The 27,430-nt window shown below is 42.6% G+C and overlaps 1 protein-coding gene across 1 annotated transcript; it reads right to left on the bottom strand.

Moving 5' to 3' along the window:
- Positions 1-1,968: 1,968 nt before the first annotated feature.
- On the bottom strand, positions 1,969-26,515 carry tbc1d2 (TBC1 domain family, member 2). The gene is made up of 18 exons (XM_070913182.1): positions 26,261-26,515; positions 23,697-23,727; positions 21,218-22,796; positions 20,780-20,897; positions 15,491-15,620; positions 15,104-15,219; positions 12,670-12,896; positions 11,958-12,227; positions 11,166-11,294; positions 10,764-10,874; positions 10,454-10,626; positions 10,222-10,333; positions 9,502-9,702; positions 9,170-9,357; positions 8,897-9,017; positions 7,842-8,027; positions 7,387-7,508; positions 1,969-4,107 (listed from the first exon to the last, which is right to left on the bottom strand). The coding sequence occupies exons 3-18, from the start codon at positions 22,790-22,792 to the stop codon at positions 3,906-3,908; spliced, it is 3,981 nt and encodes a 1,326-aa protein (XP_070769283.1). The 5' UTR covers positions 22,793-22,796; positions 23,697-23,727; positions 26,261-26,515; the 3' UTR covers positions 1,969-3,905.
- Between the last annotated feature and the right edge of the window lie 915 nt (positions 26,516-27,430).

Raw genomic sequence — 27,430 nt, 5'->3', positions numbered from 1 at the left:
ATATCGTCATAATCACATGATCAGATATTAATCACTGATTGGTTCAAACAGGAACTGACATCACAGCTGATGCTTACCGTTAGCTTAACGTGCAGAGAAACAAAGCACCAGAAAATGTATCCTCTAAAAGCATATTTTCATTTGAAGAACTAGTGTTAGCTCTGTTAGCGTCTAGCATGCTAACACAGGCACAGTGAAGTCTTTTACAGGTCAATTAAATTACAACTAGCTGTTATTTTTACCATTATCAATTATTCAGTCGATTATTCTCAGATAAAAAAAGATATTATTTTTAATTAATGTGAAGACAATAGCGATATAGAAGGACTTTTGCTTTCACTTTATTGACAGAGTACTCCAGTGCTTTAGTAATGCATTCACATACATTTGGGTACAAAGATACAGCTTTTAAAAATAATTGACAAAAGTGGATCCAGTTTGTAATCATTGTTGACAGTGATTAGAGGTCTGTCAGAGGAAAAAAGGAAAAAAATTTAGTAAGAAAATAACAATTTTCTTCTTTCCTGTTCAGTAGAAATCAAGTGACCCACAAACTGCAGTAAACTAGCGCGTTGTGCTGAACAGATGCTACAGAAACTATGTTAGGATGCATTTTGTCTTCAACACCAGAGAGGGAAAACTTGTGGTTGCAGTCACAAAGTGATAACAAAGTTCATCCACGTGTCCTTGGGAGGTTTTTGGGGCTGGTAGCTTGGTGACATGGTGACTACTCACAGGGCTAGTTAGTGAACTGCCATAGCTGTGAGCTAATTGCTAACATGCTAACCACAGTTTCTGATCTGTGAATTTTAAAACCAAGTATCAAGTCATTAGCGACACATATCACATAAGGGTCCAATCGACTGGAGCATCCCTAACTGAGGTGAATTATCTTGGTCACCATAGTTACTGCATTTTATATCAACCACCTTCAATCTGAGGACTGTTTTTCAGCTTCCTTCAGCCCTGATCAGAGCAGATGAAGGGCCGATTTTGTAGAGAAGCTGATCCAGAACAAGTTGCATGTCCATGTTTTTCTGCTCTTTATCACAGCACGTCATCTTCGTACGGTGTGAATAATCTGCTGTTAGATGCACAGGACTAAAAACTCTGAGTTACCTGATAGACGCCTCTGTTTCTTTCAGATATGTCTCTTAAATTTGTCTTCACACGAGGGACGGCTACATAGCAAAAAGAACAAGTCAAGACTTAGGCTGACACATGAGTAACTGTCAGGTGTAACACTAGTGTTTAGGTTTTCTCTGCAGTAAGAAGTTATTTGTAACATTGAAGAACTTTCTTTTGTTCTGGTTTGACTTTTTTATATTTATCATTTCTTATGTATATTTGTTTTTTAAGAAAAATAATAAAATAGAAAATTTGAATCTGTGCTTGATATCTTCTGTGTACTGAACACCTTCATACGGTAATATGAAGTATTTGCTCAGTTTCACATTATAATTATGTGTTTTAACGAGATCTTTTTCATGTTATGACATTCTTCTACTAAAATAGTATTACAAGAAACGGCAGCAAAAGCTGAAAATCTGAGGCACCAGAGACTTTGTAATATATATTCTTGAATGGATTATCATTTCAATTATTGACAATTATTTTTCTGTCAATCGACTAATTGATTAATGGACTAATTGTTTCAGCCCTAAACAAAATAGAATGTAACTATTAAAGATGTTAAACTGGCATTAGTTAATTAACTGGTCAAAACATTCTGATAATTGGCTGTGGCAATCAATAGTTGTAAGCCAAAAACCAAAACGCTTCATAGCTGCTATGTTGCTTCATGATATATATATATATATATATATATATATATAACACTTTAAAGCAGAGCATCCTCCGTATATATTAGCTAGCACATTATGGCCGACAGTTTGAAGGTTAGGGTTATTATGAAATAATCAAATACAACATTTTAAATTACAGCATATTTATGTACAAAACCACAAGAATAGAAAAATACATTCGAACAAGAAGAATACAAAATATGAACCAGAAGTGAAGTTATAGTAAAACATTCAGTGTTTATCATGTAAATATATTAGCAACCATAATATTAGCGGTTAATGAAACGCTGTAAGAAGTTATTCATGACAGTTCCAACTTACTTAGTTTCAGCTAATTTTTATTTGGCTTCTTACTAGTAAGACTTCAGCTAAACAAAAATACAGCAGGTTAGCTTATGTAAGCATTAGCGTTTTCTTCTCTCTAGCTATAACTAGCACCTATAACACTGTTAGCTATTTGCAGGTTAAATCAAAGTTTTAGATGGCACTAAAATGAAAATCAATGTGAGACCATTAGCACCGAGCTAACGGTGTTTCAGACTGAACACAAAGTGAATTTTAGATATGACCAGTTTTTGCATATAAAATTAAACAATGTTGGCAAAGACGTTTATCCTGAGGCTTTATGATGGTACAGAGACCCCACAGGTCACAGTATTTAAAATAAAGAGTATTGTGTGTGTCAAATGGATTGCTGAACTGAGCAAATTGATTAATATTTAATATTAATATTTAATATTTTAGAGCGATAAAAACAGAAACAGATTTAAATACACATAGAAAATGCATAAAGACTGGGTTGGCTGTTTCAGTTAACCAGTTGGTTGGAAAGGAAAACGTTTCTCTTCTGGTTTTGTGTTACCAGAAGACGTCTTTGTATGTTTTGTAAATGTCTTGTAAACATGGAAATGACCAAATGTTTGGCACGACACAGAAATAAAAACTAACTAATAAACTGTGCGTTCAGTGTATTAGTTTGTTAGCTTTAGTCAAAGTCTAAATGTTGCTAGCTAACTTACAATTGACATCTGTACAGTCACACATTGGCTGTTTGTGTTGAAGGACTGTACAAACAGTCAAGACGTCCAAGTGCATTGATAACATGAGATGAAAATGCTCTGTGTTCAGTCTGAAAACTCACTAACTGTAGTGCTACCTGTATGCTAACTAAGCTATTTTAAGCTAACTGGTCAAATAAAACTGTTCCCCAAAAGGGATGAAAAACGTCTCCATGCAAGCAGACATTTCTGTAACAAAACCACATCATTCAAACTGTACAAACATGAAGATTATAACAGATTTCTACTGATGGCAGAACAGACGACATTCAAATTGTTTAATTTAACCAGACTGACAGTGTCTTCAGGTGCCGAACCTGAGAAAAGACAACAAAATATAACACAAAGAAGTGCACATCTCCGACTTTGTGTGCATAAATTCTGCACACAAATGTTTGACACGTTCAGAGTGCGGACTGTTGCAGCAGCAGTGTACACATTCAGTTTTAATTGAATTAACTGTAACTGAGTTAAATTGTAGTGTAGGAGTTACTATGTCAGTAAGTGTGAGTTAGAGCATGAAGATGACAAAATTTGTTTTGCACATAGTTTGTAAATACAATTAATTCATTTGTTAGGTTATGGATAGTTGTTTTCTGACGCTAACTAAACTGTTGTCGTAACCATGGATGTATAAAGAGACCAGGACACAGCATCGGAGGCGGAGCTCCGTTCTTTCCTATGAAAGTTGCTCAGTGAAGCATGAAACCAAAAAAGTATAAAACTATCCGGATCTTCCACTTAGCTTCCACATTGTGCGGCCAAAGAGCTAGCGCACTAGCTTCTCCTTTAGCCTCCTTTATGAGACTTCATATATGTGACTGAGCGTAAATGAAAGCTTAAATCTAGTCTGGATTTTATCTGAAACGAGACTGACCAAAGTGGAGAGTTTGAAACTAGTTAGTGTTGACTTTATACTTGAAATACTGAACGATCTAACTTGTGTTCAGTTGGTGCAACAGGCTGCTGGTGAGCAACAGCTTCAGGTAGGTAAGAAGCAGCTGTGTGTTAAAATGCTTCAGAAAATAAATCTTTAGTGAGATCAGAGTTCGTCGTCGTCCTCGCTGACCATGGTGTCGAGTTCTTTGTCTTTACGTACAGCACTCTCTGTTACGAACTCCCTCTGCTGCTCCTCCAGCTCTTGCAGCTCCCCCTGCAGGCGCTCCAGATGAAGCGCTCGCCGGTTCTTCAGCAGGCGGCCAGGGAACGGGTTCATGTCGCTGAAGGCAATGCTGGTTAGCTTCCTGCAGGACCAAACAACATTTAACAGATTCATCCACTGTTTCCGTATGTTTCTAAACGGCAGGAAATATGTGCAGAGTTTGGTGCTGTAGAGTTTCTTATGTTTCACTTTATGTGTGGATCACAGTGAAGAAGAAGAAACATGTCGCCTAATGCAACACAGTTTGGCTGGTTGTTACAGAAATCAATTATTTGGGATTATTATTTTCATTCTCAATTAATCGTTTGGTATATGAAATGTCAGAAAAAAACAGAAGAAAATGGGAAAAAAACTATTAAAATATCCCAAAGCACAATGTATTGTCATCAAATGTCTTCTTTTTAAAGCTCTAGAAACACGTTTATTGGCTTTTTTCTTAGAAGAAACATTCCTCACTGTTCAGACTTCAGACTACTTTACTCACTATCTTAGTATACCATTCTACAGTTAGTATAGAAAAGAAAGCACATCAGAAATTATACAATACATTATGCTCATCAGAATCAGAAATACTTTATTGATCCCCGGGGGGAAATTATACTGTACCGGTGCTCCCATTCAAGAGTAGAAAGTAGCATAATTTAGAAATAAGATATAAAAAAATAAGAAATAAAAATATACACATTTACAATATTTAATTGAAAAATAAAAGTAACAATGTATGTGTATGTATGACATTTAAAGAATAAATAATAATGAGGTAGTATATGTAGAAGCAGGTCCAGATTTCCAGTCTCTTCCTGAGTGTCTGACCCTCAGAGGGAGGAGTTGAACAGTCTGATGGCCACAGGCAGGAATGATTTCCTGTGTCGCTCTGTTGTACATTTGAGAGGAATGAGTCTCCCACTGAAGCTGCTCTTGTGTCCGACCAGTACGTCATGGAGAGGATGTGAGACATTGTCCAAGATGACCCGCAGCTTGGACAGCATCCTCCTCTCTGACACCACCGTCAGGGAGTCCAGCTCCACCCCCACAACGTCACTGGCCCTGCGGATCAGTTTATTGAGTCTGTTGGAGTCCGCCACCCTCAGCCTGCTGCCCCAGCATGCAACAGCATAGAGGATAGCACTGGCCACCACAGACTCATAGAACATCCTCAGCATAGTCCGGCAGATGTTGAAGGACCTCAGCCGCCTCAGAAAATAGAGACAGTTCTGGCCCTTCTTGTAGAGGGCATTAGTGTTCTTCGCCCAGTCCAGTTTATTGTCTCCCAGGTACTTGTAATCCTCTACAATGTCCACACTGACCCCCTGGATGGAAACAGGGGTCATCGGCACCTTGGTCCTCCTCAGATCAACAGTCAGCTCCTTTGTCTTTGTCACATTGAGCTGCAGATGGTTCTGCTCGCACCATGTGACAAAGTTGTCCACAGCAGCCCTGTACTCCTCCTCATCACCCTTACTGATACATCCAACTATTGCTGAGTCATCAGAAACCTTCTGAAGATGGCAGGTCTCTGTGCAGTAGCTGAAGTCCGTGTTGTAGATGGTGAAGAGGAAGGGGGAGAGGACAGTCCCCTGTGGGGCCCCGGTGTTGCTGACCACTCTGTCTGACACACAGTGTTGTAAGCGCACATACTGTGGTCTGCCAGTCAGGTAGTTGACAATCCAGGACATGAGGGGGGCATCCACCTGCATCTCCGTCAGCTTCTCACCCAGTAGAGCCGGACGGATGGTGTTGAACGCACTGGAGAAGTCAAAAAACATGACTCTCACAGTGCTCGCCGGCTTATCCAGGTGGGTGTAGACGCGGTTGAGCAGGTAGATGATGGCATCCTCAGCTCCAAGTCGGGGCTGATAGGCGAACTGAAGGGGGTCCAAGTGTGGCTTGACCAAGGGCCGGAGCTGCTCCAGGACGAGTCTCTCCAGGGTCTTCATGATGTGGGAGGCCAGTGCCACGGGTCTGTAGTCCTTGGAGCCACTGGGACGTGTCTTCAGCACAGGAACGAGGCAGGACGTCTTCCACAGCACGGGGACCCTCTGAAGACTCAGGCTCATGTTGAAGACATGGTGAAGTACTCCACATAGCTGGGGGGCACATGCTTTAAGCACCCTGGGGCTGACACCAACAGGGCCTGCAGCCTTGCTGGAGTGGAGTCTCATCAGCTGTCTCCTAACATGGTCAGCAGTGAAGCACACTGTAGAGGTGACCGGTGGGGGAGGGGTGGAGTCGTCAGGTTGAAGAGTGCTGTCATCCTGGGGACTGGGGAACGAGGTGTGAGGAAAGCTCTCACAGGGGGGTGGGGGGCTGTGAGGAGGAGGAGGGGGGCGGTGAGCAGGGCCCACAGTATCAAATCTGTTGAAAAACAGATTCAGTTCGTTGGCCCGGTCCACACTGCCTTCAACTCCTCTGTTGTTGGTCGGCCTGAAACCAGTGATTCCACTCCTCATTCCGCTCCAGACCTCTCTAATGTTGTTCTGCTGGAGTTTCCACTCCAGCTTCCTCCTGTAATTCTCCTTAGCCTCCCTGATCTTTACCTTCAGTTCCCCCGAAAGTAATGAAAAAAAGTACCAGAACTCTCTCCACTAGCATGTTTGGAGAGGGCGCAACTTCAAAAGTCGGTAGTTAAAAAGACAATATGGAGTTAATAAAGGAATAAAGGAGAAAATAACAAAACAAACAGGAGTGATTGTAACAGGCTGCATGCACAGTCGGCACATGGATGTCAATCAGCCAGACTTCGGAAGTCAGAATGTCACATGGTGTGTTCACACTGGAAAAGGACTAAATAAAGCTGACTCCGACAGTATTCAGACTAAACACAGAAGCAGCTGAATCAGCTGTCAGCAGCTCCAGTTTGCAGTGTACCGATGGATGTACAGACGACTGTCACTGGATCACTGTGGTACTGAGGGAAACACATGATGATTCAGAGATGATGATCTCCTCATCACACTGAATGATTCAACATGTTTCGTGTGAGTTCAGAACAGTTATGACTCTGAGAAGGAGTCTCAGAGAAAGTATCTTAATTTGCCTCATGAGCTGTGTTACAGCCACTACTGCAGTTCCAACTACTATAAGTGACTTCCTGACTGGTTTGATTAAACTTCAGAAAACAGACACACTGTAGATCTGGTATTTGTGTCTGAGCTCCAGGTACAAACTCAAATGTACAATTTCCCCCCGAGGATCAATAAAGTATTTCTGATTCTGATTCTGAACTGGTCTGCAGTGACCAGCAGGTGGCAGCGTTACACCACAGAGAAAGAAGGTCTGTCCCAATAATCACACAACATGAATGAGACATGATGGATTCAGTATGAAGTGTGAGTCCAGGTCAGACCAGGAGAGTCTTTACCTGCCGTCAGAGATGGTCTTGGTGAAGAAGCGCAGGTACTGGTAGATCTCCACGCTATCGTGCATCTTCAGGATGTTGTCCTCTTTGTATTTGAAGAGAGCCAGAGCGTACCTGAAGATCACCTGCAACACCAAAGCACACAGATGATCTCTCAGGAACACGGTTAATCAAGTTCTAATAAAAAAATCATAATAAAATCTTTAATTATTTCTTGTTTTAACATACAGACTCATTTCTACAAACAACTGATTTAAACTTAAAACTAGACAGAACTGACTTGATGGAACTGAACTGTGTAACATACTACTAGAATGCCTAATGAGTACTTTCACTTTTGATACTACAGCTGGAATTACTGGTTTCTGTGGAGATTCACTTTTTACTTTCAACAGGAGTTCAAATCTTTCTGTATGAGAGGTCTGTTTATGTCTGGGGTGTGTTTGGGTGTTTGGTACCTTGGTGCCCTCGTACAGGAAGGCGTCCCACAGCGGCAGCAGGATGTCGCTGGGCAGACTCTCCACAAAAACCACCAGGAACCAGTTGAAGGTGATGAGAGACACATCGATGCTGTGATCCTCAAAGTGAGCCGCCAGCCGGGGAAGCTTCTCCGCCAGGAAGTCCTTCAGCACCCGCTGGTCCGCCTGGACAAACAGAATCTATCAATCACTAACACTGATCAATCACACAAACAGGGCTGTCTCTGTAGCGGCTCCTCGGCTCTGGAACAGCCTGCCGGAGTCTGTTGATGCTTTAAGAGCCACTTTTATTATACTTTTATAATTGCGTTTAACTTGTTTTAATCTTTATTTCCACATGCACAGATATGCCTTTATGCTCGTATGTGTGTACATATATATCTGTCTCTGTTTGCTTTTTAAAGGGCTATATAAATGAAACTACATTATTACACGTCAACTCACTAACTCTCCAACTGTCCAACAGTTTGGTGTCATTTTCTAGAAAATAAGTAATATATAATTGTAGGTTCATATGAAGCTTCCAGGAAAGAACTGAAATAACTAATTATAAAGAAAAATACACTATTAATTAATTGCAGTTAATTGCTGCCAGAGTCATTTAGTCAGAACACAGCAGGTCAGCTGAATGAGTAAAATTTGTCTCAAGACACCTCAACATATGTGAACCATAAAGTTTCCAATAATAATTTAATATTAATTTGAACAAATTCTACTAATGGTGTATTTTACTATAATGATTACAGATTACAGATTACAGGTCCAGTACAGACCAGTAACATAAATCTTAAAGCCGGCGTTTTTCATCATCTGATTTCATCGGAAACATATCAACAGTTTGTGGAACTTTCTGACTAGTAATCAATATCATCATGTTCTTGTGGGGGACTGTTTTTAATATAATCTATCATCTGGACACCTGGACTCATATTCACAAAACATCTTTATATATAAATACTGTGAACATCTCTCGATGACTCCGAGGAAACCTGAGTCCTGAAAAATTCTATATGTAAATATGCAGGTTTCCTGACCTGAGAGGCCACCAGGTTCTTGGTGTAGTAGTCCTGAGGCATGATGGCTTCCACTACAGCCACCAGACACCAGAAGGCGTCTTCTTCGCTCTGAAGGACCAGCAGAGCGATGGCCGCCAACCTGAGAGACACACAGGTAGTCACATGACACGTCACACTGTGGGGCCAATTTGTCCGGTCTTTGAGACTTCAGGGTTAGGGGCCAGGGATTGGACACATTGGTCATTAAGGGTCCTCACATGTGTAGAAGTACAAACAAGACTGTGTGAGTACCTGTTGAGTCCCTGGCAGTAGCCAATGTCAGGGTTCTGCCAGGAGAAGGCCAATAGGACGCGGCGGAGCTGCTGGAGGGCGGGGCTAGAGGGTGAGGAGAAGTGCTGATTGCTTGTCAGGGTGCGGTGGAGGTCCAGCTGGATCTGTCTGGAGGCTGGATGAGGAGATGACTGACTCTTCTCACACAGCTGGAAACACAACAGCTGGATTACTGTGACGTTACTAACATGTCCCACGTGTTTAAGAAACCTACATCCAGATTTGACAGGTGACCCTGTCAACAGGTGTGAATCATGTGTGGATCAGGTGTTTTCAGTATACTTCCTGTGTACCTGCTGGTAGCGCTGTGGGTGATGCTCTCTGATCGTCCTTGTTCTGGCTCGGACTAACCAACACCACACCCGCTGTCGATACTCCTGAGGGACGCCAACTCGCAGCAAACCTTTGAGCTCCGGTGAGGGGCAGAGGTCATCCTCTGACCTGCCCGCGAGGTAATGAGCCCAGCGACTCAACAGGGGGCGCTCTACACCCTCCTGCAGGGAAAACCCCACAGAGACAGATTTTAAATACACAAGCTGCTTTCCATCCTCTTAGTTCTGCTTCCTCCGTCCTGGAAATCAATCAGTTCTCGAGTGTGAGCATTTCCTGCTCTCTGCTGGACTGGTACATATATTCATTTTGAAAGAGCAACAGCCAATGGGTAAACTCCAACACTTGACCAACCAATGGTTCACCACAGACAGACTTTGGTCTATATATATGCTGTGGTCCAGCCCAAAACATGCAGAGGAGTCCGTTTGCAGGTACAACTTCTGCCTATCAGAGGGCCGAACAGGAGCCTGAGAGGTGAAACCCATGGCAAAATAAAGCTTTATTAACTGAAGGTGACTGATGAACATTCAACAATTTTATCACCTCCTCTTTTCTCACATCAGTAGTTTAACAGTTGGACTGTCAGAAGAGACTGTTTAGAGATTTTAGTGAGGAAATGTGACTGAAACAATAAGAAACAATGTTTCCATGGACATGACAGAGTCTACATGTCTACAGACCTCCTGCAGCAGGTTGTGTGAGCGGATCTCCAGTGCCTGAATCTTTGCCAGCAGCTTCATGTCCTCCACCTCGTAGTCAGGGATGATTTTAAAGCCATACTCATCGTGATCCCTGAGGACACAACAACACAGCAGCTCATCTGACTGCTTCCTGTTTCTACATGTCCCACAATCACTGAACGAGGTGTTCCTGTTATTCTGTCCACCCTAGTGTTGAAGCTGTCTTGGTTACCTGGCCATGTTGAGCTTGATGACGCTCTTCAGCTCTCCTTTCAGAGCCTCCTCGATCATCTTCTGGACTGCCGCCCGCTGGACCGGATCCAGAGACTTGGTCTCCTGCAGCGTCCGCAGGACGCCCAGGTAACGGCTCTCCACCTGACAGTTACTGGCCTCCAGGTAGGCACACTGCAGCCAATCAGAGGACAGCAGAGTGTCAGACCAACAAGCAGCTCTTCTCACCACAGACAAAGAAGAAAAACCAGAGGAGAAATGTAGGATTTAAAGTAATGAAACTGGGCCCCAGTGTTCCCAGTTGGACCCACCTTCACCATCAGACTCTTCTCCTGCTCGGAGCTGGTCCTCCACAGTTTGGTCAGTTGGTAGATCTCAGAGTTCAGAAACTTGTTCTGAGTCTTATACGCCTCAATATCGTCCTGAAGACGAGACACACAAACACAACTCTGACTTTGAATATTTAGATAAACCTCCACCTTTTAAAAAAAACAAATGAACAGTTTGTCTCTTCAGGTTTTTTACTCAAGTCTGAATAACTAAAAACCCAAAGTGATCAATTCATGGTTTAATGGAACATGTTGTGATCAATGATTTTACCTGATAAATTCATACTATCACTAACATGAAAACAGCATATAATTTCCTGCTGACTGACAGACAGTACTCATGTATGTCATATATATATTTATACAGTTTCAGCTTCAGTTCACCTTGAGGTTCTCAACCTCCTGCTGAAGCTGCCTGAAGGTGTGAGAGTCCAAACCACTGCCGGAGGACGAGACGGATCGACACGGGTCGGACATACAGGCGGTCACCTGATCAGACAGCTTTATGATCACCTGACAGGAAACAACAGGAGTCAGTCCAGTCAACCAGTAACTGCACTGGATCAATCAACACTGTAATCAATAATTAATAATCAATAACTGTTTTCACGTTTTACTTCTTGTAAATCTGTTTGTAACCACATTAAGCTTCACATCGACTAAAGTTTACTTACTTCTGAGATCTGAGACAGAAACACTGAAGTAGTAACTTAATGCAGTCACAAAAACAAATGTTCTCACCAAAAGGTTCAGCCTGCAGTGACTTGTCTGAATGTCAAGTTAAAACTCAGGGTTTAATCAATATTATAATACTGATTATAATCAATATTAATGTTTAATCAATATTGATTAATATTAATCTCAGTCTGTCTGATGTTGTTGAGTTTCTGAAGTTTTCACATGAAAAGCTTCTGATTATTTGCTCCAACTGGAATACACCTGGTCTGAGATCAGTTATCACCTGTATTTTAAGCCTAGTCTGCCCAACGATAAGAATGAGGTAATAACAAGAAATGATAAGAGAATAAAAACCTTCTGCAAACAATAAAACAGCACAAATCAGTGAAACGTCAGAGACCTTCATCAGCGGGACGATAACAAAGAGCAGGAGGAAACATCCTCCACAGATGTTGAACCAGGTGTTTGTCGCTCACCTGTCTTCAGGTGTGACCTCACCTCCTGCTTGGCATTGTTCTTCTCCATCAGCATCCTGATGTTCTCCTGCAGCTCGGCCAGCTGTGCGTCTCTCTCAGCCAGACTCCTCCTCTTCGCCTCCACATCTGTCTTCGCCTCCTCCAGCCGGCCCCGTAGGTCAGCTGCCTGCCGCTCGCGGTGTCGCAGCAGCTCCAGGCGCTCCTGCTCACCCTTCTCCGCCAAAAACTCTGCACAGGTTCGCTTCTCCAGCTGAGACGCCTCCAAGGATTTGTGGAGGATCCACACCAGCTCCTGGAAAGGACCACTATATCATCATCATCATCGTCATTTTCGTTTTTAATCTTGGCTCATGCAAATAGTGAATTTAATTGACGTGACGTCAACAACAAATAGGTGCACTCTCTCTAGCACCAAACAGGAAGCAGCAAACCGGGTAGTTACTTCGGTAATGGCCAAAAAAACTCGTCACACACACCAATTATCCGATGTTGAACTCGGACAAGACACAAGTCATTGTTCTTGCCCCTGAACACCTCAGAAACACAGTATCTAAGGATATTGTTACTCTAGGCGGCATTGAAAGTGTCATGAGATGACTTTTGTTGTGATTTGGTGCTATATAAATAAAACTGAATTGAAATGAATTGAAATTTAATTGAGTCAAAATAAACTACAGTGTGTGCGTTTTACCCAGATCAATAAGCTCTTAAATATCTGCTCACTGATTGATCACCTTCTGAGCTTTGACCTCCTCCATCAGCATCTGTTTCTCCTGCTGGAGGCGAGACATCCCGTCTGAGGATATAGTGTCTCTGTGGAGGACCGGCACAGTGGACAAGCTGCGATTCTTCGTCTTCCTGCTCCAGCTGTTGAACAAAGAAGGCGATTCCCTGCCCTCCGCTGGGGACAAATGACCTGCTGGCTCAGCCAATGAGAGGGGAGGGGGCGGGGTTGGAGGGACTGAAATGGGACAGGAGGGGTTAAACTATGAGTGTACAACAAGGTTAACATCAAATAAATGTATGAAATATCGAAGAATATTATGGTAACAAGACAGGTAAGTCCCCATGTTAAGTCCCAAGTCAAGGTCAACAAGTCCCAAGTCAACTCCTAAGTCAGGCTGACAGAGAGTCACAGCTCTATGGAGCCATGTATTCCTATAACCCTCAGCAGTAATGACTTCATGAGCTTCTTTAATGATAAAATTCTAACTGTTAGAGACAGAATTGATCACCTCCTGTCTTCAGGTGGTACCTTACCTTCAAACACAGGAATCTCAGAAATAGCTGTAAAACCTGATGTATGTTTAGATTGCTTTTCTCCCATCGACCTTCACCAAATTACTAAAACCATTTCTTCATCTAAGCCATCAACTTGTCTCTTAGACCCCATCCCAACCTGGCTGCTTAAAGAGGTTTTACCTTTAGTCAGCACATCTTTACTAGACATGATCATTCCGTCTTTATTAACAGGCTACGTACCACAGTCCTTTAAAGTAGCTGTAATTAAGTCCTTTAAAGTAGCTGTAATTAAGCCCACTCTTGATCCAGAGGTTTTAGCCAACTATAGACCTATATCTAACCTTCCCTTTCTCTCCAAGATTCTTGAGAAAGCAGTCGCCAACCAGCTGTGTGACTTTCTACATGACAATAAGTTGCTTGAGGACTTTCAGTCAGGTTTCAGAGTTCATCATAGCACAGAGACAGCACTGGTGAAAGTTACAGATGACCTTCTAACTGCATCAGACAAGGGACTTGTCTCTATACTTGTTTTGTTAGATCTTAGTGCTGCATTCGACACCATTGACCATCATATCCTATTACAGAGACTGGAACATTTAATTGGCATCAAAGGAACCGCACTAAGCTGGTTTAAGTCGTATTTATCAGATCGATCTCAGTTTGTACGTGTTAATGATGAATCCTCCATGTACGCCAAAGTCAGGCATGGAATTCCACAAGGTTCTGTGCTTGGACCAATACTATTCACCTTATATATGCTTCCTTTAGGAGATATTATTAGAAAACACTCCATACATTTTCATTGCTATGCGGACGATACCCAGCTATATTTATCGATCAAGCCAGAAGAACCTCATCAGTTAGCTAAGCTCCAAGCATGCCTTAAGGACATAAAGACCTGGATGACCTGCAATCATCTAACTGTTGAACTTGGACAGACAGAAGTTATTGTTCTTGGCCCTGAACACCTCCGAAACACAGTATCTAAGGATATTGTTACTCTAGATGGCATTGCCCTGGCCTCCAGTGCCACCGTGAGGAATCTCAGAGTTGTCTTTGATCAGGACATGTCCTTTAACTCTCACGTAAAACAAACTTCAAGGCCTTCAAGCCATTTTTCACCTCCGTAACATTGAAACATCAGGAAGATCCTGTCTCAAACAGATGCAGAAAAATTAGTCCATGCATTTATCACGTCTCAGCTGGATTAATGCAATTCCTTATTATCAGGCTGTCCCAATAAGTCCCTGAGGACTCTCCAGCTGATTCAGAATGCTGCAGCACGTGTACTGACAGGAACCAGGAAAAGAGATCATATTTCTCCAGTATTAGCTTCTCTGCACTGGCTCCCTGTAAAATCTAGAATCCTGAAATCCTTCTCCTGACCTACAAAGCTCTTACTGGTCAGGCACCATCATATCTTAAAGAGCTCATAGTGCCGTATTACCCCACTAGAGAACTGCGCTCCCAGAATGCAGGGTTGCTTGTGGTTCCTAGAGTCTCCAAAAGCCGTTTGGGTCTGGGAGGCAGACTCTGTCTCTCTCCCTCCTTCTCTCTGGCTCTCTCCCCTTCTGTCTGTCTGTCTGACAGGTCCTAAGTCAAGTCCCAAAACAAGGTCAACAAGTCCCAAGTCAAGTCCCAGGTGAAGATCAACAAGTCCCAGGTCAAGATCAACAAGTCCCACGTCACATCCCAATTCGAGATCAACAAGTCCCATGTGAAGTCCCAAGTTAAGGTCTTCAAGTCCCAATAAAATCTCAAGTCAAGATCAACAAGTCCCAATACAAGTCTCAAGTCAAGATCAACAAGTCCCAAGTCAAGGTCAAGAAGTGTCAAGTCAAGACAGGTAAGTCAAGATTGAGGCCTTTAATATTAATATTGGTATTAGTGCTTTAATTGTACGAGTTATTTTATTACTGTACGTACCTGTAGTGTTGTTGGTGCCTGTAGAGTTCAGGGGAATCCACGAAGGAGCTTCTACATGAAACACACTCTGACTCCACTCCTGAGACGACCTCTTACGAAGACTGTGGACTGAGTTTCTGTACACACAGAAAGAAATAATAGGTTTGGTCCTTATAATCCCCAGCGACATGAAGCACCGGGGCTCATGGGAAATGTGGTCTCACTTTGCTCTTTATCACAATGACAAAAGCGTCTCCATCAGGCTCTTTACTTAGAGTTTCATCAACACAGCTGATATTTAACAGACACACTGACGTCTGAACAGAACAACACTTGATGTCAGACTTCCTCAAACTTGTCAATAACATTTGAACTCTTTAAACATCATAACATGCTGAGGTCACTCACTGGATCTCGATGAGCGGATGTTTGATTGACATATTGGTGAGTGGCGTTCGTTGTGACGGTACATTGGCCGCCTCCTTCCCCACCAGACCCAGTGGGCTCTTCAACACCGGCAGGAAGTCGTCTGCAGAAACTGGGAACAGAATTCAGCTCAAAAGAAAGAAACCAACAAGAGAAACTCAAACCACAACGACAAACAGCAAAGAAACAATCAGCTGATCTCAGTCTGAGGACACCTGGTGAATAATATTTCATTTAGTTTCCAAAATTAATATACTGACAAAAAATAGATAAATTAACAAATACACTTACAAAAGGAGAATAAAAACAAACAAAAATGTGTGAAAGTGTGTGTGATAATGTTTGATTTAAGATTCCTGAGGTACTACCTACCGAGGTACATGTTACTGTACACACACCACATCAATATAATCCACAGACAAACTCTAGATATTCAGGTGTGACACACACAAGGTTTGAATTGATGCTTTAACTGCCTTTAATATCACTACTAGAGCCCAACTGATACTGGATTCTACCAACACACAAAACATACTCAAACATTTGTGATGAGAATTCGTCCAATTCATTGTCCAAAGAACTGTGATAAGACTTGTACCTACGTGGACCCTTTCCACCAACGCCTTTATCATCTCAGACGTTTGATATGATCCGTCACAGACTGGATTCAGCCTCAGAGTCATTGCCTTCTCATTCATTTGAGAGTCCAGTCTATCCACACAGTAGTACTACAGATACTAGGGGGGGGCAACAAAGAGGGCTCTGGTAAAGAAAAGAAGGGTCAACAAAGTTGTACCTGGATCCTTTTGCTGCAACACAATGTGACATCATCGTTCCTGGTAGATGACGTAAAATAAAGTTGATTTAAATCCAATCCTTTCTGTACTCTGCTGCGTCTGGTCGGCTGAGCCTGTGAGCCTGTGTTGCAGCTCTTCTCAGTTGGCGCTACACTGCAGCATTTCACTGTGAACATTAGACTGTGAGGAGAAAAGTTTGAGCTCCGCGGTGAGACTGACTCTGAGTTCTGACACTGAGGTTTGCAAAATGTACAGATTCTCTAAACACTGCCTTAATCATCATCATCATTAGAGCTCAGAGTAGAAAACATTCAGGAGGCAGCTCCTCATGTTCAGCTGACGTCACTGTCACCGGCTAGCATGACAAACGTCTCCGGCTGCAACTCACATCAGCTGTCACTGATTCATGTTCATTCAGAACTAAAGGAAATGACCAAAGATCCTCTGTGAGGGAAGACGCTCCACTCTGTAAGTGTTTCTGTAGTTCAACAACTCCAACAGAGTGAGATGTAGCTCATGAAAAATAAGGTCAGATTTAGCATCTACAGCTGCTTTCAGTGTGTCAGAGACATATTTAATCAACATTTAGGTAAACATAAGTATCAGGTCAGACTCAGGACTTTCTGCTGTTTACCTCTTGATCAATAAAATGTTTGTCTGTGTGAAAAAACTGTCGGCCTGTTTTGGTGTCTGATTAACCTTCAAGCTCATTACTCAAACTAGACAGACCTGAAACAACATGAACCCACCAACATGCCCCCACCAACATGCCCCCTTCTGTTGTTTTAATACAGGACTGTTTACTGTCTTATTCAAAGTGCTTTACACTCATTCACTCACACCGATGGCAGCGAGTGACCACGCAGAATGCTAGCCAATCAGGAGCAGTTTGGGGTTCAGCGTCTTGCCCAAAGAGGAGGTGGGGATTGAATCGCCAACCATGTGATCAGTGGGAGATCTTGTCCTCAGTCTGCTGTGAACACTGAGCTGAAACTTGAAGCTGTTGAACAAGTAGGGACATGAGCAGAATACCTGAGAACCAGGTGAGCTGCTTCTACCATAGAACCAAACTCAGACTGACAAACAGCTGATTATTGTCCCCAAGACCAACACGGAGAATATAAAGACTGTCAAGGTTCATGTCTTCATCTGTCAGATTTACAGTTTTCATTTAGACTTTTTTATTCATTTTGTTACTCAAATTCACAGTGAGAGAAAACCTGAACATCTATTTTCTCTTTCACGACAAAAATCACAAAAACTGAATGAAGTTCTGAACTCGACAATTCAGGACAGTTTATATTCCATGCAGCATGAGAGTGTGTGTTCACGGTGTGTGGGTGTTCACTGTGTGTGTGTGTGTGTTCGTTCACTGTGTGAGCGTGTTCACTGTGTGTGTGTGTGTGTGTGTGTGTGTGTGTGTGTGTGTGTGTTTGTTCACTGTGTGAGCGTGTTCACTGTGTGTGTGTGTGTGTGTTCACTGTGTGTGAGTGTTCACTGTGTGTGTGTGTGTGTGAGTGTGTGTGTTTGTTCACTGTGTGAGTGTGTGTTCACTGTGTGTGTGTGTGTGTGTGTGTGAGTGTGTGTGTTCGTTCACTGTGTGAGCGTGTTCACTGTGTGAGTGTGTGTGTGTTCACTGTGTGTGTGTGTGTGTGTGTTCACTGTGTGTGTGTGTGTGTGTTTGTTCACTGTGTGAGCGTGTTCACTGTGTGTGTGTGTGTGTGTGTGTGTGTGTGTTTACTGTGTGAGTGTGTGTTCACTGTGTGTGAGTGTGTGTGTGTTCACTGTGTGTGTGTGTGTGTGTGTGTGTGTGTGTGTGTGTGTGTGTGTTTGTTCACTGTGTGAGCGTGTTCACTGTGTGTGTGTGTGTGTGTGTGTGTGTGTGTGTGTGTTCACTGTGTGAGTGTGTGTGTGTTCGTTCACTGTGTGAGCGTGTTCACTGTGTGTGTGTGTGTGTGTGTGTGTGTTTACTGTGTGAGTGTGTGTTCACTGTGTGAGTGTGTGTTCACTGTGTGTGAGTGTGTGTGTGTTCACTGTGTGTGTGTGTGTGTGTGTGTGTGTTTGTTCACTGTGTGAGCGTGTTCACTGTGTGTGTGTGTGTGTGTGTGTGTGTGTGTGTGTTTACTGTGTGAGTGTGTGTTCACTGTGTGAGTGTGTGTTCACTGTGTGAGTGTGTGTTCACTGTGTGTGAGTGTGTGTGTGTTCACTGTGTGTGTGTGTGTGTGTGTTTGTTCACTGTGTGAGCGTGTTCACTGTGTGTGTGTGTGTGTGTGTGTTTACTGTGTGAGTGTGTGTTCACTGTGTGTGAGTGTGTGTGTGTTCACTGTGTGTGTGTGTGTGTGTGTTTACTGTGTGAGTGTGTGTTCACTGTGTGTGAGTGTGTGTGTGTTCACTGTGTGTGTGTGTGTGTGTGTGTGTGTTTGTTCACTGTGTGAGCGTGTTCACTGTGTGTGTGTGTGTGAGTGTGTGTTCACTGTGTGTGAGTGTATGTGTGTTCACTGTGTGTGTGTGTGTGTGTGTGTGTTCGTTCACTGTGTGAGCGTGTTCACTGTGTGTGTGTGTGTGTTTACTGTGTGAGTGTGTGTTCACTGTGTGTGAGTGTGTGTGTGTGTTCACTGTGTGTGTGTGTGTGTGTGTTTGTTCACTGTGTGAGCGTGTTCACTGTGTGTGTGTGTGTGTGTGTGTTCACTGTGTGAGTGTGTGTTCACTGTGTGTGAGTGTGTGTGTGTTCACTGTGTGCGTTCACTGTGTGTGTGTGTGTGTGTGTGTGTTCGTTCACTGTGTGAGTGTGTGTGTGTGTGTTCACTGTGTGTGAGTGTTCACTGTGTGTGTGTGTGTGTGAGTGTGTGTGTTTGTTCACTGTGTGAGTGTGTGTTCACTGTGTGTGTGTGTGTGTGTGTGTGTGTTCGTTCACTGTGTGAGCGTGTTCACTGTGTGTGTGTGTGTGTGTTCACTGTGTGTGAGTGTGTGTGTGTTCACTGTGTGTGTGTGTGTTCACTGTGTGTGTGTGTGTGTGTTTGTTCACTGTGTGAGCGTGTTCACTGTGTGTGTGTGTGTGTGTTCACTGTGTGAGTGTGTGTTCACTGTGTGTGTGTGTGTGTGTGTGTGTGTGTGTGTGTGTTGTGTTTGTTCACTGTGTGAGCGTGTTCACTGTGTGTGTGTGTGTGTGTGTGTGTGTGTGTGTTCACTGTGTGAGTGTGTGTTCACTGTGTGTGAGTGTGTGTGTGTTCACTGTGTGTGTGTGTGTGTGTTCGTTCACTGTGTGAGTGTGTGTGTGTGTGTTCACTGTGTGTGAGTGTTCACTGTGTCTGTGTGTGTGTGTGTGTGTGTGTGAGTGTGTGTGTTCATTCACTGTGTGAGTGTGTGTTCACTGTGTGTGAGTGTTCACTGTGTGTGTGTGTGTGTGTGTGTGTGTGTGAGTGTGTGTGTTCATTCACTGTGTGAGTGTGTGTTCACTGTGTGTGAGTGTTCACTGTGTGTGTGTGTGTGTGTGTGTGTGTGTGTGTGTGTTCACTGTGTGCGTGTGTGCTGCCTGCAGCTGATTCAGTCAGAATGACATCACATTGATGCCCCCCCTTAAAGGAGCAGTCCAACACTTCCTGACATACTCTGGTTCTCTGTCTCCTCCAGAGTCAAAGACAGCAGCAGAAGCAGCTGTTCTGTCTATCACCAGTTTGACCAGTGAGTCTGAAGGCTGACACCAGTTAACCCTGATATATCAGAGAGGTCAGGACCTGCAGGCTGTGCTGGTTTGTTCTGAAACTTTCCTGCCGTCTGAAATCCAGATCAGCTGCCGTCTGAAAACATTTTAATCCTTCAGAGTTTCACTTCACGGCGCTGCACTTTTAATCTGCTGCTGATTCATTTCAACCACAGCCTTCGTTTCGTTTATTATTTGTTTCGTATTACTGTTGATTAATAAGATGGACATCACTCATGTTGTAACTGCTGTTTAAATGTGTGTTAGACGACGTTTTTTGTCTCATAGAACAGATTTCAACAGAAACTCCAAAACGGACTGTTTCTCTCTGCAGGTTCATTTTCAAAGGCAAGAAGTGAAACTAAAGAAAGAGATCAGTCTACATTCTGATGTAGTTTCCTGCCCTAATGTATAGAAGTGATTTTTCAGCCTATATTTGTTCATATTTAGTCAAGTTGTCTCCATTAAAACTAAAACTTAAACTCATTAAGCTACTGCCCAGCCACTAATAAAGGTATGTAGTATTTCTCCACGGTAACTATGTCCTGCAGTGTGGAGCAGACTTTCAAACTATATGTACAGAAAATATAATGCAATTACTAAATGAATATAGAAACTATGAAAACAAATATACTATATACTATATATATTATTTTTGATGACTAGTCAGAATGAGTTATGATGGGTTGGTGTTGCACCTGGAGGATTCAGACTCATGACCTCAGTATTAATTGAGTATAGATGAAGTCTTAGTTGACTTTGTTTGTTTCTCACCTGCAGTGTTGTTGTTGTTTTTGTTTGTCGGATCTGGACAGGTGGATGTCTGTCTGTGCTGCCAGCGTTTGACCTGCAGCTGCTGTAGCCAATAGAGCATCAACTCCTGGGTCACAGCCTGTGGGCGGGGGTATATTACAAGAGATAACTTCAGACACGTATATTTATATTTATAGTTTGATTTGTGATAGTTTGATTTGTTGCTATGGCGCCTACACACGTAACTATAACCGCCAGGTTTCCATCCAAATGTAACACAAATCTTAACTGAATTTCCAGAAAATCATCAAAAAACAAACAAAACTGCTGCTTGTTTCCATCCACTGGTGCTGTGTCAATATGAGTTCACTGGTTGATGGAGATAATTCTCCAGTCGCTGCCATTAAACCTTTAACTCACACCAGTCCCAGTCCCTAACAGGACTATATGGCCCCCTACCTTGAGTATGAAGGTGCGTTCAGGTGTCTTGATGTGGAATGTGCCCTTCTCATCCTTCAGCGGGTAGGTGAAGGTGGCGCTGCAGAGCTCCACTCGGCCGAGTGGTGTCACATCCTGCGGTGTGCGGTAGTAGAACAGCTGGTTCTTCTTCTCCTCGTAGGTGAACCAGCGCTGTTTCCAGGCCCTCAGGGGCCCCCCCTGTTTCTGCAGGAAGCCACACAGTTTTGACTCACCTGAAGAAGAAACCAGAGGGCAGGGCTGCACCTGGTCACAGAACACCTCAATGGTGAGGGGCGGAGCCTGGATCGGTGGAGCCAGGGTTGACACTTCAGTCGGCTGGACTATTGAAGGCAGAACCTTAGGAGAAGACAGATGGTTCTGCTGGTCTGCAGGAGGAGAAGGAGGCTGGTGGGTGTTCAGGCGGGCAGGAGGAGGAGTCTGCTGGGTGTTCAGGTGAGGAAGAGGATCCTGCTGGGTGTTAAGGTGAGGAGGAGGAGGATCTTGGTGGTCGTGACGCCCCTCAGGTGTCGCTGAAGTGAGTTTCTCTGGAGGTGGATCCTGGTGGTTGTGCTGGTCTTCGGACTCAGAGATGTGGAGCTCAAGCTCCTTCTGGGTTTGTTCATCGAAGGTTGAAGTGAAAACAGTTAAATCCTTTAAGGGAAGAGGAGGAGGAGGGTCCTCTTCAGTTTTCTGGTTTGTAAGACAAAGATCTTCCTGGGTTTTGTGTTCCTGAGAGTCTTCTGGTTTTTGTTCATGTTTTGAGCATGAAGAAGCTCCTAGTTTATTTTGATCTGTATGAAGAGGTTCTGATTTGGTTGGAGAAGGTTGATCTTTTGGTGGACAATTTTTTGCTTCCTTGTTATCTGTCAGAAGTGAATCTCTCAGTTTTTCTTGCTCTGTATTAAGAGGGTCTAATTTTGTTTGATTTGGTTTAGCTGGAGATGTTTTTTCTGGTTTAGGTTGATCAGCATTTGGTTTCTTTCTAGTAGTTCGATCTTGTTTTAGTTGATCTGTCTGAGAAGAATCTCCTGTTTTCTGTTTTTCTGTCCGAGGAGAATTTCCCAGTTTTTGTTCTTCTGTAGCAAGAGGATTTGGTTTTAGTTGATCTGGTTTGGTTGGAGAATCTTCTGGCTTCTGTTTTTCTGTTGGAGGATCCTCATGGTTTGTGTGACCCAGCTGGTCTGGCTCATCTGCAGTCTGTTGGGTCTTTGCAGGATTCTGGTGTTTCCTTGTCAGACTCTGGTGTTTCTCTGCAGGATTCTGGTGGGTCCCTGCAGGACTCCGATAGGTCTTTGTAGGTCCCTGAAGGGTCTTCGCAGGTCTCTGGTGTTTCTCTGCAGGACCCTGGTGCGTCTTTGTAGGTCTCTGTTGGGTCTTTGCAGGTCTCTGGTGTTTCTCTGCAGGACACCAGTGTTTCTGGGACCTGGGCAGACTGACTGATTCTCTGCTCTGCCCGTCGTCCTCCTCAGAAGCTGAGATCCAATCAGCTGGTTTAAGCGTCTCCTCGTCGGCGTGGACAGGAAGCGAGCGAGACAAGGCAGCACTGGGATTTCCTGCTGAGCCGCTTCCCTCCATCCTTCTAAAAAAAGAAAACAGAGAGAGGAGGAAGACGACAGGGAGAAACAAACTTTAATGATGAAGGAAACAGACGTTCCAGCTGAAAACCATCATACTGTGGTTTCAGGATCATTCATCATTTTTATGTTGGTAGAAAGAATTAAAACAGTTGTTTGGATTTTGATGCTAGAACAGGTCTCACATTAAAAGCCAGACTACAGTCAAGAATTTGGGAATAGTTTTTGATCCCTCTCTCTCTTTTGAGCCACATATCAGGTGTATCACAAGAACTGCCTTCTTTCACCAACTTACCAAACTACATTTTGTCCAGTTCAGACGCTGAAATCCTTGTAAATACTTTTATAACATCCAGAATTGACCCATGACATCAACGAAAGGTCTACATTTGGTCCAAAACGCAGCTGCCAGAGTCCACATAGGATCTAAGAAGTTTGATCATATAACACCGGTCCAGATGTCTTTGGCTACCAACACAAACCAGACCCGATTATAAAATCTTCAGAGATCTAAACAGATCGGTTCCTTCCCGCATCTCCAGTTTTATGACTCTGTATACTCCATCACGTCTTTTTGTCCACTGAGCCCTTTTGGCCACTCCTAGTTTCACTTGCTGGGAAATCATCAACTGATTTCTTCTTTGATGAGTAATTTCTGTTCTGAACTGTTGTTAAAGGGAAATTCTGGTATTTTTAAACCTGGGCCCTGGGTCCAGTAGACCTCAACCAGCAGCCACAAACGGGCTGCGATGGTTACAACGTCATCCTTGCGGGAAACTGCACCCGTAAAGTGCGTACGTTGTTATTGTAAGTGGAGAGGGTCCCTACAGAGAGAGACCTTTTTATTAAAGAGTAAGATCCTTTTTATTTAACCAGAAACACTTTGTCTTCCTGCAACAACTCACCTCTTGCAAGATTTCAGAGCGAGACTTCTGTCTGTTGTTAAACAAAAAGGAAAAAGTGTAAACGTCAGGTTTTCATATCCCATGAAAACAAAATCATGATGTCTGCAAAACTAAATAACCATAAATAAATGCAGGACTTTAACCTGTAAAGGAGTATTTGAATAGTTTTCCTGCAGTGGAGGACCTGAGTTCTTCTTCTGTCAGGCTGCCTGAACACAAACTCTGAAGGTTCAAAGGAAATTATTTCCACAGTAATGAGACATAATGACCGGAAGAGCCAGGAGAGCATAACACCCCCCAGCAAACATACACACATTTGTACTTCTATACTTGTGGGGACCCCTCAGTTACATAAAGCATTCCCCAAACCCTAACTCTCAGCCATTGCAGACGAATCGAATCCTTTACTGAACCTAAACCTGATTTTAACCTGAACCTTCAAACATATCTTTGAAGACCTGAAGACTCTCCAAAATGTCCTCTCTTGGCAAAATGTCCTCACTCCCAAGGTCCTCCTGAAACTCAAACTGGTCCTCACAAAGATAGAAGTACAAGATCAAACACACACACTCATCCACCCATCACACAAACACTCAATTAATTGATAAAATCATGAAGGTCCTGATTTACAAACACTGACAGAGTCAGAGACGAGTTAAAGACAAGTCAAGGAAAAGTTAGAGACCAGTCAAGTACTAGTTTAGACGAGTTAAAGACAAGTCAGAGACAAGTTAGAGACAAGTTAGAGATGAATTAGAGACAAGTCAAGGAAAAGTTAGAGACCAGTCAAGTACTAGTTGAGACGAGTTAAAGACAAGTTAGAGATGAGGTAGAGACAAGTCAAGGAAAAGTTAGAGACCAGTCAAGTACTAGTTTAGACGAGTTAGAGACAAGTCAGAGACAAGTTAGAGACAAGTTAGAGATGAATCAGAATCAGAATCAGAATCAGAAATACTTTATTGATCCCCGGGGGGAAATTGTACAAGTCAAGGTAGAGACAAGTCAAGGAAAAGTTAGAGATGAGTTAGAGGCAAGTTAGAGACAAGTTAGAAACAAGTTAAAGACAAGTCAACGAAAAGTTAGAGACCAGTCCCAATACTAGTTGAGACCAGTCAAGTACAAGTTGAGTCGATTTAAAGACAAGTTAGAGATGAGGTAGAGACAAGTCAAGGAAAAGTTAGAGACCAGTCAAGTACTAGTTTAGACGAGTTAAAGACAAGTCAGAGACAAGTTAGAGACAAGTTAGAGATGAATTAGAGACAAATCAAGGAAAAGTTGAGACAAGTTAAAGACAAGTTAGAGATGAATCAGAATCAGAATCAGAATCAGAAATACTTTATTGATCCCCGGGGGGAAATTGTACAAGTCAAGGTAGAGACAAGTCAAGGAAAAGTTAGAGATGAGTTAGAGGCAAGTTAGAGACAAGTTAGAAACAAGTTAAAGACAAGTCAACGAAAAGTTAGAGACCAGTCCCAATACTAGTTGAGACCAGTCAAGTACAAGTTGAGTCGATTTAAAGACAAGTTAGAGATGAGTTAGAGACAAGTCAAGGAAAAGTTAGAGACCAGTCAAATACTAGTTGAGACGAGTTAGAGACAAGTCAAGGAAAGGTTAGAGACCAGTCAAATACTCGTTGAGACGAGTTAGAGACAAGTCAAGGAAAGGTTAGAGACCAGTCAAGTACTAGTTGAGACAAGTTTTTAATCCATTAATTGAGAGTTTGTGTGTGTGTTTGATCTTAAACTTCTATCTTTGTGAGGACCAGTTTTAGTTTCAGACCAGTCAATGATGATTCTACTTGATTCACTCGGTTGTTACTGCTCACTGTCTCCAGGGCTGCAGACGTTTTGGCAGGTTGATCATAATAAGCCATGCATAGAATTTGGGCAGATCTCCTCGCCCCACAGCTTGTGTTGTTTCCATTATTTACAGCACATTTCATCAAGGTGTTCTGTGCCCACATTACTGACTACTACAGATTCCTCCCACCAATTTGTTTTTGCCTATTTTGATCAGTTTGTTGCAAATCAATGACTTTGTTATTTAGTCAAAGACAAGACAGTAAGGCTCAGCGCTCTACTAAATATACACACGGACAGATGTTTTGCTTTGTTGTTTCCCCCCAACTTTATGAACTCATCACACTTTATAATGCAAACACCAGTCACAAATTTGATGCTGTGTTTACCTTTTATGTTATGTTACTTATATATTATTTTTTGACATATCCTTTGACTAATATATTTTTTGACTTATATATTCAGATATTGGTATGAAAATGTTGATGATTGTACAAGTTTAGAGTCTAGGTGTGTCTGTAGAGCACTAACACCTTCCCTGTTTGTAACAGACTTCAAAATGAAGTCTGTTTGGAGCAAAATAAAGTCTTTGACCAAATATTGATAGAAACATTCACATCACAACTGAAATTACTAATCAGGTCACAGAATACCGCCACTGTTAGTCTGACAGGAAGCGATGAAACAATCCACACACACACACACACACACACACACACCCTGCTGCGTGTCCTGACCTGCTCAGAAACACACCTGAGCGTTTACCTGAAGGGGCGTGTCCGCTGAGTCTGGATCCTGTTTGATTGGCAGCTGCAGCAGAAGCAAAGTAAACTGAGCGTCAGTCAGACTGTCACTGCTGCTGTTTACTTCTCCACTTGTTGTTAACTTCTTCTTCTTCTTCTTCTTCTACTTCTTCTACTTCTTCTTCTTCTTCTTCTTCTTCTCTGCTTTGTGTCTCGATTAATCCAGATTTCTTGTCTATTCCCTTCCTGATTCGTGCCCCAGTCGGCTCCTTTCTGCCCAACAAGTCACCACGCACCGCGATAACACACGCCACTTCCGGTGTTTTGTTTCAAAATAAGAGCGTTTTTCTTTTGGTTCGGTGAATGAAGTTTTCACATTTTTAGGTGAGAAAGTAACGTAAGGTTTAAAGTATGTGGTTGATTTATTAAAATGTCTGTTTGAGAGCGACCGGTCATCTGAATGACACTAATGGATCTGAGGTCTCCTTTAAATGAGGAGTTCTACTCATGGAGGAGGAAAAACTGCATCCAGTCACTTTGACAGATTCATTATTGCAGATGGAGGAACATTAATGTTGAAAAGTTGTTTAGACATGAAAACTGATATTAAGTAGAAAGCTTATACATGATGTGGCTGATGATGTTCTAGCTTTAATCTTAAAAGCCAAATCGAATCTCTCAAACAGCTTTCAGAGCAGACAAAATGTCCTCACTTCACAGATAGACACACACACACACACACACACACACACACACACCTTCGATCTGAATCAATAAAGAAGTGACTTGAACAGCAGATTATGAAAACAAAAATATATTTTATTGTCATCCTTCATGTACATGAAACCTTCCAGAAGAACCAGGAGAGAAACAGCTTCATAGAATAATATACAACAGACAGATACTGAATATATACACACACATCTTCTTCATCATCATCATCATCATCATCATCACCATCATCATCACACCAGTCTTTTCCTCTACCACATTTCAGAGAGAAATGTTGAACTTCCTTCTTCACTTTGTATTCTTTATTACATTGAATTTTTCCCACTTGCTTATTTTAAATGAAGTAACATGTTGGTACTTGTAGTGGAGTATTTCATTGTAGTACTACTACTTTTACTAAATTAAAGGAAGAGTTTTATTTCTTCTTTGTCTTTCTTGTGGAGGAACAGACCTACAGAGA

The sequence above is a fragment of the Enoplosus armatus genome, chromosome 10, assembly GCF_043641665.1.
Source record: "Enoplosus armatus isolate fEnoArm2 chromosome 10, fEnoArm2.hap1, whole genome shotgun sequence".
Classification (NCBI taxonomy): Eukaryota; Metazoa; Chordata; class Actinopteri; order Centrarchiformes; family Enoplosidae; genus Enoplosus; species Enoplosus armatus.
This window is presented reverse-complemented; position numbering and strand designations above follow the sequence as displayed.

Bases quoted from the DNA above. Each gene is read 5' to 3' on its own strand.
- tbc1d2 (XM_070913182.1), bottom strand. From the start codon at position 22,792: ATGGAGGGAAGCGGCTCAGCAGGAAATCCCAGTGCTGCCTTGTCTCGC. The intron at 20,898-21,217 runs GTAGGGGGCCAT...CCCCGCCCACAG, and splicing joins AACGCACCTTCATACTCAAG to GCTGTGACCCAGGAGTTGAT. The intron at 15,220-15,490 runs GTGAGTGACCTC...CTGTGTGTACAG, and splicing joins CATCCGCTCATCGAGATCCA to AAACTCAGTCCACAGTCTTC.